Source organism: Rhagoletis pomonella, unplaced genomic scaffold, assembly GCF_013731165.1.
Source record: "Rhagoletis pomonella isolate Grant_MI unplaced genomic scaffold, Rhpom_1.0 Rhpom_scaffold_00017, whole genome shotgun sequence".
NCBI lineage: Eukaryota > Metazoa > Arthropoda > Insecta > Diptera > Tephritidae > Rhagoletis > Rhagoletis pomonella.
In genome coordinates, this window is record NW_023458571.1 from 4,428,448 (window position 1) to 4,439,697 (window position 11,250).

The 11,250-nt window shown below is 34.4% G+C and overlaps 1 protein-coding gene across 3 annotated transcripts in view; it reads right to left on the minus strand.

Moving 5' to 3' along the window:
- LOC118749524 (CUGBP Elav-like family member 2) overlaps positions 1-6,167 on the minus strand; it is a gene marked incomplete at its 5' end in the record, with an annotated part of 442,012 nt that extends 435,845 nt beyond the window's left edge. For all 3 annotated transcript variants that reach the window (XM_036484332.1, XM_036484331.1, XM_036484329.1), the window contains 3 exon segments: positions 5,266-5,445; positions 5,576-5,873; positions 5,986-6,167. In XM_036484332.1, the coding sequence (XP_036340225.1) occupies positions 5,266-5,445; positions 5,576-5,873; positions 5,986-6,167 (660 nt within the window).
- Positions 6,168-11,250: the final 5,083 nt, after the last annotated feature.

An 11,250-nucleotide genomic window follows, 5' to 3' on the forward strand; every position in this document is an offset into this window, starting at 1 on the left:
GCGAAACACATTTCGAACCGAACACTGATTTTGGTAATAAAATTCAATGATTTGCAAGCGTTGCTCGTTAGTAAGTCTATTCATGATGAAATGTCAAAGCATACTGAGCATCTTTCTCTTTGACACCATGTCTGAAATCCCACGTGATCTGTCAAATACTAATGCATGAAAATCCTAACCTCAAAAAAATCACCCGTTATTTAGGCGCAATATTTAACTTCTTCTGGCGGGGTGACATCTACAGTCTTCTAACAGTATCTCCTTGATATGATGCCTACAACGAGGTTCATATATAGACTAGACTTTGCTTCAAATAGCTTTGCTACACTACTTACGTTTAACCGATTTCAATGAAATTTTGTGGGTGTGTATTGTTGGTTCCAACTTAAAAGTTAGGATAGTTGTGAACCCCAGAAAAAAATATTTTTTATTTAACCGATTTCAATAAATTTTTGTGGGTATGTATTGTTGGTTCCAACTTAAAAGATAGGATGGTTTTGAACCCGAGAAGAAATATTTTTTTTTTCATCGACATTTTTTCTATGCTTCTCACAACGTTCTTAAAAATCCCGTGTCGTGTTGGTTCCAACTTAAAAGATAGGATAGTTTTGCCTATGAAATGGCCACCCTTGATCTAGAGTCTTCTAATTGTATCTCCTTAATATGAAGCCTACAACGAGGTTCATATCTAGACTAGGCTGATATCTAGAATTTGCCATAAATAGCTTCGCTACATGGTGGTCTGGACATACAACATTGCAACTTGAGAAAAGCATTGTAAAAAGCGTGGTAAAAAGCTGTTAAGTGGAGATCACACGATTTGTACATTTGTACGGATTTGTACATTTTGGCAGTGAAAAGGTGGTGTTGTTTAGAAACTTGAGTTCAGCTCAATAAAAGAATTTCCGAACAACACCACTCTGTACCTGCCAAAATGAACAAATCGAGTGATCCCTGCTTAAGATGAAGACAAACATATGGAGCTGCCTAAACGTCAAAATTTAAAGCTAACATAAGTGCCTAGCATACATACATATCGTCGATGTTTTGGCAAAACTGCCCATCGACCAGTTGCAAAATCGCCTAAATAGCCATAGACAACATTTTGCTTGCATAGTCTTCTGTTCTCTTTCACTGCAAGTTGAATTATTTTAATATCTATTGCAAAATTTTGTACAGACAAGACAGAAAAGTAGAAAATAAATTAAATAAAATAAAATTTTTTAATATACAAAGCTTAAACGCAAAAATTAGAAAATAATATTTCTTAGTCCCATAGAATTTGTATAGATAACTTTTGATTTTGAAATTTTAGCAGAATATAATGACTTCTTACCATTTATGAGATTGAAAATGCAAAGCGTTGGGCGCATGTCATAGACCTGAATTGATATGAATAGTAATATATGTATGTATGAATGTGGATATATGAATAACGACCGCTTAAAATCGATCTCAAATTTGTACTTTCTCTGCAGAAATTTTATGTCTATGGTATGTAGTTTGACTATTGTCAAAAAAATCTAATGCTTTGTATTGCATGCGCCCCACGTTTTTCGTTTTCAATCAATGGTTTATAATGACTTTTGCTAAAATTACAAAATCAACAACGGGCCCTTAGCTTAGATGAAAATGCTTCAGTTTAAGATAAAATAAAAACAACAACAAAATAAAAGAAAATAAAATCTTTATAAGAGCTGTTTTCATTATAAAGGTACCGGTAAGTACCGCGCGGTATAACTCCGTATGGCAAGTTCGCTCATGTATGGATATACATATATACATTTGTAGGTAGTTAACTTACATACATACATACCCAGTAGAAATTCTGTGTGTGTGTATAAATTTCAAAATTATTTGCAAGAATCTCCACATACACAACAAACCTACAACCCAAATGTACTTTTTTAAATACGAAGTAAATCAGTACAAATTGCTAGTAATTTTCATTAGAGTTTGAGTAACTCCTTTCACTATTTGGCTTTTAGTAACATTAACGAAAGCTTAACTTATTTTATTTTATTAATTTTAGTGAAGTCTTTAAAAAAATTTCTTGCTAAAAAATCTTTTGTTACACTACTTTATTTTATTCTTTTGTTTGTACATGTTAAATAAAAGCTTGATTTAAAAAAAATATTTTTTTATATTATTTTATTTTGTATGTAAAAAGGCGTTCGGCGCCTAAGGAATTTTGTACAAAATTTTCATGTTGTATGCACATTGAAATACACCGCTCGAAGGAACTAAATACTACTCGTATAAAAACACTATTTTACGAAATGAAAATTACATTTTTAAAAGGGTTTTTTTTTGCATAATTTGGGCCACTGAACATTTCAAAAAAAAGCGTAACTCTGAAAAAACATAGGTAACACGTTTTTCGATCGAAAGCATTTATTACAGTTAAATTAGGGTCGAATACTGGTAATCTGACGATTTTTTCCGCAGTAGAAATTTTTTTTCAATACTACAACAATACTACTTTGTTATAACACATCAAAACCTTTAACGCCAATATCTCAGAAAGCAGTTTTAACAGAAGCGCCCTTATTGCATCTAACTCCTCAATTATTGGAGATAAAACAAAGACTAGTTGATTTTCCTGTGTGTTTTTTAAATATTTTAAACAGAATTTTAAAAAAAGCAAACACTTTTTTTTGCTAATTTTTACATTCGTAAGTTACTTTATTCTGGGATCCCACAGACGTATGCAAGAACTAGGTGGCTGTGTGAAACTTACGTTAGTATTCTTAAGTGGTGGTCAAACCCCAGGAAGGTTTTGCTCCCGCGCATCGCAATATTTTCTACACAGAGTTAAAGTCCCTCTTTTTGGTAAAAATTACTATTATTTTGCATTACATTCTGTTCTCCTTAGAAAAATTTGGCGCTTAAAATATTAGTGGAAATGTTAACCATTTATAAGCCAGTTTTCAAACAGTGTGTCAAAAAGGCCCGTTCTGGTGGGAGTTGATGGGTTATACTTTTGGAAAAAAGTAGGCCAACCTTATTTTCAATATATAACCCGCAAAAAATCGTAAGAACTCCGTCATTTAACATAACGGTTGATAAGCTTATTGCAAAAATTTATTGATAGCGACATAAATTACCCCAATAACGTAACCTTTACATTTTTTTATTTCTTTAAATTGAAATAGTACATACTGATTTGTTAAGTACATAGAGATGTATGTATATTAGAGTGCCCATCGAAAATCATTTTTTTGTACGTTAGCACTACATATTTTCAAATTGTGGAAGTTATCGATGGACAAAATTAAAAAAATTCATTGAAATTTAAGCAAAAATAGTCATTCAAAAACTCATGAATCTAGAAAATCGTATTTTCTGACCTAAATCGACAGGCCGCGACCTCTAAATGGCCTTTAAAAATTCTATAAAAATAGGCAATTATATTTCTCATAAAAACGAACAAAATTAGGGGGTAGGATCTTTAAATTGTCAAAAAAAGCATTTTCGATGGGAAACCTAATGTATATACTACAGTATATTTTGCTTTGCTGCCTTTATGCTGAAGTGCACATTTAAGATACCTACCCTAAAATGCGCACTAGCGGCACTATTTTTAACATTTATAAGGAAACTCCTCCGATAGATGCATTCAACATACCTGCACATAGGCGATACATGCCTTAAAAACTGTGCTACTAACTATCAAAGAAAGTATTAGGTTTACCTGCACTGGCCCTACAATTACCTAATTTTACAAGCTTTTATTTATTTTGCTCATCTCGCAGAACAATGAAAATGGCTATCAATTCATGTAGTTATATAGATAATTAGATACCATTCGGTAAAAATTTCGCTTGCAGTAATTTCCACGTGGTAAGTGCTCCTCCATTATATGGTTTCATAGGGATTCGGATACCTTCCTCATTGAAGTAATAAAGAAAATTCGCTTAAGTGCTTTTTTCGGTTAAGTGCACAAGTTTTTCGTGCAAAGAAGGATGGGCAGCTAAGCAAAATATACTGTATATAGACTTTCTTCTGTTCGCCCAATCATCAGCAGCAGTCACTCAACATTTGAATTCAATGAATGAATTAAATAAAATTATAATCTGATGACATGATAAGATTAGAAGCCTCATGGCTCTTTGGAATCTACCTTATGGGCAGTAGCGCCGGCGTTTCCAGAATACCTTCATGCTCAGGAACGTAGCAATGATTTGATCGATAAAACCAGAGACGAAAGCGAATAAATGGAACAATATTCATTTCTCTTATGTTCCGCTGAGGCGCTCCCTAACGCAATGAACGTAGCAATGCTTTGCTCAGTGTAAAAATTTTTAAATCTTTCGACGCAAATATTTAGAAAATGGTTCAATGAATCTTAAATCTGAAAAGTTTGTGCAAAGTCTCAGATCGAGCACTTTAATTTGATGTATAATCTGGCTCTGTACGATTTGTAGATCGTAATAATGAAATTTTTGATGCTGTTTTTTAACTTTTTTCAAATAATGGTGTAAGAAAAACTTGAATAACTGAACCTAAACTCTTCCGATTTAGACTTTTGAGGTATAATTGGTATTTTCACACCCATTTTATTTCTTTGCTAATAAGCTCATTCAAAGGATTAAAGAGAAAGGTAGGATGAACGAACATCATTCAAAGTTGAATTAAGATGTGTTGGTATTTGAAAAAAGAAAAAAAATTGGCACATAAATAAAAATAGTGGGAAAATACCTTTCTACCGAGATCCCATAAGTCTAAATCAGAATAGTTTTGGCCCAGTTATTTAAGTTTTTCGTAAATCAATCTTTGAAAAAAGTAAAAAAAAAACAGCATCAAAAATCTCATTATTACGATTCCGTTGAAAAGATGTATAAATATTTTTATGCAGATTTTTTAAGCCTAATCTGTTTTGTCATCTGAGGTGACTTTTTTCGAAAAGTTCTTTAAGAAACTATTTTTATTCATAAAAAAACTCCATTTTTGGAGGTACTTTCAAATCGGACCAGCTCGTTTTAATCTTAATATTTTTCCGAAATATTTCGGTGGACGTCTTAAAATATAATACATTTTGTAATACCGACGGAAAAACCGCAACTTTTTTTGGTGATGCAGTCTTGTGTATATACATAATTTGCCTGTTTGCCTATCCTTTTATTTTTAGTACTTTTTTGCTGATTTTAGTGCCTTTTCCTGGTATTTTATTATACCTTTTTTATAGGTTTTAAGGTTCTTAAAATTGCTTCCCTGGTAAAAAAAAAAATATTAGAACAAAATTTACACGAAGATCGAACTTACATAACAGAGCTGCTGTATTTGTTATATGCGCACTTCCCGGGTTAGTGGCAGCGTTGCTTAGAGAGGGTTGTGTCATGGCCGCGATGGCGGCCAAATTTTGTATCGTCATCGGTGGTAACAGTCCAGCTGCGGCGGCGGCAGCAGTTGCTGTGTCCGTGGTACTCGTTTGGGCGCACAAACCTGCATCAAAGAGAATATTTTGAAATTAATTATTAACCACCTAATTCCAGCGAAGCAACATGTATACGCCCAACAAGTACTCTCAGCCACAAAATGACCATAAACAGTGGTCGCCATTGTGGGTACGCACCTTGCAGCAGTTGTTGTTGCAGTCCAACCGCTTGCAACTGTTGAATCAATTGCAAGGACGCCGGTGTAATAGCCTCGGGCCCCAATACTGGGCTCGCCTGCTGTGGCGGATTCGCAAGTACTGGGGTTGAAACGGTGGTTGAAGTCTGACCTACTGGTATATTTATGTTTGATGCTAAATTCCAAAGATTTGCTTGAATTTGCTGTATTTTCTTCTGCTCCTTCTCCTTCTGCGTATCAGCGAATTTCACAACAAGCGGGGAAGTGCAGCCCTCCATTGTTTTATTTTGATTCAAAGTCTGTGAAAAAACGGAAAACAATTTCGATTAACAAATAATGTTTTTTCTTTAATAAGTGGCTAATCTGATTGAAATTTCGTTAGCTAAACATTACTAAAACAATAGGAATTACCAATTTTATCGCTGATATCGCTGCGTGTTTAGTTGCAAATGTAACAAAGGCACACCCCTTACTTTGGCCGCTCTGATCACGTAACACCGTACACTCCTCGATGGGGCCGTGAACTTCGAATAATTTCCGTACGTCGTTCTCGTTTAGCTTCTTATTCAGCATTCCAACAAACAGCTTCCGTTCTAAAAAGAAAAATTTAAATAACATGCATAAGTATGTATTACATAGGTTGATCAAAATATGCACAGAAATATCAACTTTTCAGAATTTTCGTATTCCCTCCCCTAGAACTGAAGAATATCGAAAATAAGGATATCTTTATGTTATGGGAGCGCCCATGATCTCCGCTGTTTTACAGGACAAAAAATTGCCAGGTACATTGGCTAAATAAGTCCTGAGGTTTTTCGAATACCGTCCAAATGAAGGCATTGATATACCTTCCTTGGAACGATGTGGTCGAATGGTTTCTTGCGAATTCGCCATTTTAACAATTCGTCTGAATATCAAGGCATGCGAGGACATAGATATAGGCTATCTAGATCAAAGATGTACGGCACTCAGAAAGGGAATCGCCTTGTGCGTGTAGAGTGTTATATACGTATGAACATTAGGGTGCCCATGAATTTTTTTTTAACTTCAAGACCCTACCCTTGGGTTGCCAACCGTGCTACAATATATAGTATTGTACTGTTTTTCAGGTCGGCGTACTATAAACTATTGGAAAAAAATATAGTACGCAAAAATACTATATTTCTTCTATCAAAATATAAATATATTTCAGTAATTTGCATGAAAAAATTTTTATTAAAATGGATGACCTTTATTCTGAAATAATAATATTAAATGAAATATTCTTTAAAGTAAAAGGTCATGGTGAGTTTATAAGCAAAAGAGGTTATAATCAAAAAAGGGGAACATAACTGAGAAATAATTAACAAATTTGCTTAAAATAATTTCATTTTCCATCAGTTAAAAATCGTTTTTACTTTTTCTTTTAAATAAAATACTATATATATTTGAAATGTATTTTTTTTTAGTTTTTTTGATAAGTAAGTTGATCTCTCATCGTTTGGGGAATTAGGCGATATAGGGTTTTCTTCCCCGTTGGATTTTGGAGGTTTGAAATTATCCGAGGAGGAGGTATCTTGCTCGATTAATGAACTTAGTAATTCGAAGTAGGCTGATGCTCATGGAATTTCCGCATTTTTCCTCAAACAATGCATTACTTCAATTGCTGAACCACTTACACTTTTGTTTAACATGTCTCTCAAACTGGGCATTTTTTTGGATGAATGGAAATTAGCTTTTGTTACTCCTGTTTTTAAAGCAGGTGATAAATGCCAAATTTCCAACTACAGACCTATTTCTAAACTCACTAACTTTGCTAAATTGTTTGAAAAAGCTGTTAGTACTAAATTGATCTTTGCAATTAAGCCGTTTATATCTATTTCCCAACGTGGTTTTATTCCTGGACGCTCAACTGTTACCTACCTAGCAGTATTCTCAAATTACTGCATCTCTTCTTTTGGCGATGGATGCCAGGTTGATACTATATATACCCATATATCGAAAGCGTTTGATAGAGTTTGTTTTAGGTTATTATTGTGTAAGTTACGCTGTTTTGGCTTTCACTCCAAGTTTCGGGATTGGCTCAAATCCTATCTAGTCAACCGAGTCAATTTTGTATCAGTGGATAGTGTAAAGTCTCATGCATATGTTGCTACTTCGGGCGTTCTCCAAGGCAGCATATTAGGTCCGTTACTTTTCTTAATTTTTTATACTGATGCCAGTGCTTGTTTCAAACAATGTAATCACCTCCTATATGCGGATCATTTGAAAATTTTTAAATATGTAGAAACTATCTCTGGTATACATACCATTCAAAATGAGTTAAATATCTTCATTGAGCACCTAAACTACATTATTCCCACGGCATACTCGTCACTGGATTTCATAAAGAGGAATAGCTCTGAATTGAAAGATCCCTATACCAAAAAAATTTATGCAATGCTATCGTGAGATCGAAACTGGAGTATGCGTCACTCATTTGGAATCCTTATTTTGATAGTCACTCAAAAAGAGTAGAGCGTGTAAAAAGAGTTTTCTAAAATTTGCGTTATACCAGTTGAAGTTTGATTTGCCAATACCGCCATATATTTCTCGCTGTAAGTTAATTGATATGCATACTCTAGCAGGAAGAAGGACTATTTCTGGGCTCATGTTTGTACATGACATTCTTAATGGTAGTATTGAATGTCCTGTATTACTACAATTTAAAAAACCAAATATTCCTGTTCGATCTTTAAGGTATTTTGATATTTTCTCAGTAGAATTCTTTAAAACCAAATATTCGCAAAGTGAGCCTATTTCTAGGATGCTAGGTGAACTCAATGCGTTAATGAACAGAAGTAGAGATATTGATGTTTTCTCCAGTCGCTGTTCTTTTAAGTTGGCCTTGGGGTAAAATTATATTTAGTCCCAAGTCTAATGTTATCTAGTCTGTAAGGTGCTGTAAAACCATAGACTTAAATAAATAAATAAATAAATATCTTAGACTATGTTGGCAACCCTACCCTGCCCACTAGTTTTTATCCCTTTATGAGGAATATTATTGCATTCTTTTATAAAAAATTTTTAAAATCGTTTACGGTTTTGGAGATTTATCAGTTTTTAAATGACTATTTTTCCTTAGATTTTAAAGATAGAATAAATATGTTGTGAAAAGTGGATTTACAGGCCCTCAAAATTATGTATAGTGATATATTGTCAGATTTGGATTGTTGGGATTTTTCATCGGGCAAATTTAAAAAAAAAAAATATTTTTCTTATGTTTTTAGATTTTTACCATCGCTACTCTCACTTACAAAACCATTGAGAACGGGTTCCGAAAAAGTATCGTAAAAGTATTACCTGTCGCTCAGCAGAACTCTCGTTCTCGACATGCGTTTTCAAACAGTTTTTCGAAGTGTTTTCGATAGTGGAACGTATATCAGGCGGAAGTTATTTCGATCCGTTTCGCTACATACATTTATGGTATCTGAATAAAACTAAGGACAGGAATGTAGTGGAGCGATGAAGAGAGCGACGAGCAAAACGTACTTTCAACTAAAATATATACATATATATATATATGATATACAAACCTAAGTACATATGTATGTATGTTAGGGTGTCCCTTATAATACCGATTTTCCTGCCACAAGAAGTTTAAAGTACATATCTGTGCTCGTATGCAATTGTAGCTTATGTCGAAAGGCAGCATTCGCAGCATACGATCGCGGATGACTCACTAGCGCAGTGCCGCTGAAGTACTTTTGGCAAATAAACGTTCAAGAATAAGTTCCTAGTATCGGAAGTCAATATTCTTATTAAGTCTCATAAAAAAAAATCCATGTCGTTTAAAGAATAAAGGTAATGCCACATTATACTAAAGCCAGCTTCCTGACATAACTACTATTCCATGCGAACACATTTTTCAAATATTATACAATATACGAGTAATTTCAAAACGCGTCTTTGGATAAAGTTTCTTTAGTACAAGTTGAAAACTCTCAACGTAAGGCCTTGGATACAATAAGTAATTCCTGGAAATTTGCTTCGCACTTAACTTGGCCCATATATATTCCTGCTTCAAAGCCACACCTCTTTTTGCAACATCGTTAGTTATACTCAAACTTGAAAAAAAAATGCGAGCTTCTGTAAAGTCTTTTCGCAAATTCCAGGTTCCAGGATAAGAGAGTATGAAACTGAATTCCAGTCCAAACCTTTCAAAGAGTTTAATAGTATTCAGAGTAACGAAATCGCTAAAATCTTTTTTTAACCAGTTATTGAGGTCTTGCGATGTTACTTTTACGCGTTGTAACCCGGAACCCTCCATTGTTCTTGAAGAGGCAGATTCACTCCGGGAGGTCTTTGTCAATTGTCAAAATCTTTTTCACCATTTTACTTTTAACTGAAAGGTGCACACCATCATCTAAGAGTGCTAATCCGGTTAGCTTCTGACTTGTACCATAAATGTCCACTGAATTTCTTTAAGGCCGTATTGGAAATTAAGTTATCAGTCTTCTCATAGAGTTTAAAATCTAAGAAAAAACAAGTAAGAAAGACTAAGTTCGGGCGGAGCCGAACATTAAATACCCGGCGCAAGTATTAAATATATGTTTTCCACCTTTCCGAAAGCTACCGCTACATGATAAGCCGGGGTGTATACATTTTAAGTAAATTAGCGTCCTTAAATTTCGAAATATTGAAATTTCAAGCATATCTGAAATTTACCGTTATATGAAGAGCGGCCTCAATTTTAGTCCGATTTCAGCAATTTTCAACGGTTTGCTTTTATGTGGCAAGCACAATAACCATACCGAGCTTGGTGCAAATTGCTAGAACGGTTAGCGAGATACATATATGTGATCACAAGTGGGCGGTGCTACGCCCATTTTCCAAAATTTTGTCATAAACGTATTTCTTGGTAAAGAATTGTTGCAATCATCAATTTTGAATAAATTAGCTTCAATATTTACTGATTTATCGAAGATTTTGTATTTCTCGAAATTACCGTTATATGGGATGTGGGCGTGGTTAATATCCGATTTTAGAAATTTTCGGCCAGTTGGTATGCTGTACCAGGCCCAACAACTGTGCCCAGTTTGGAAGAAATTGGTGTAGCGGTTACCAAGATATACACATGTAACCATAAGTGGGCGTGGCTACGCCCATTTGCCAAAATTTTATAATATTCTTATTTTTCGTCTAAAACTCATTGCAAATATCAATTTTGAGTGAATTATCTTCAGTAGTTACTAAAATATCGCAGTTTTCGTTTTTCTGAAAATTACCGTTATATGGGAGGTAGGCGTGGTTATTATCCGATTTTAAAAATTTTCGGCCGTTTGGTATGCTGTGCCAAGGCCAACAACCATGCCAAGTTTGGAAGAAATTGGTGCAGCGGTTACCAAGATATACACATGTAACCATAAGTGGGCGTGGCTACGCCCATTTTCCAAAAATTTATAATATTCATGTTTTGCGTCTGAAACTCATTGTAAGTGTCTATTTTGAGTGGATTATCTTCAGTAGTTACTAAAATATCTCAGTTTTCGTATTTCTTAAAATTACCGTTATATGGGAGGTAGGCGTGGTTATTATCCGATTTCGCCCATTTTCAATACCATCCGTCCCACGCCCAAAAGAAGTTCACGTACCAAGTTTCGTTAAGATATCTAAATTTTTACTCGAGTTATCGTGTGCACAGACGGACGGACGGAC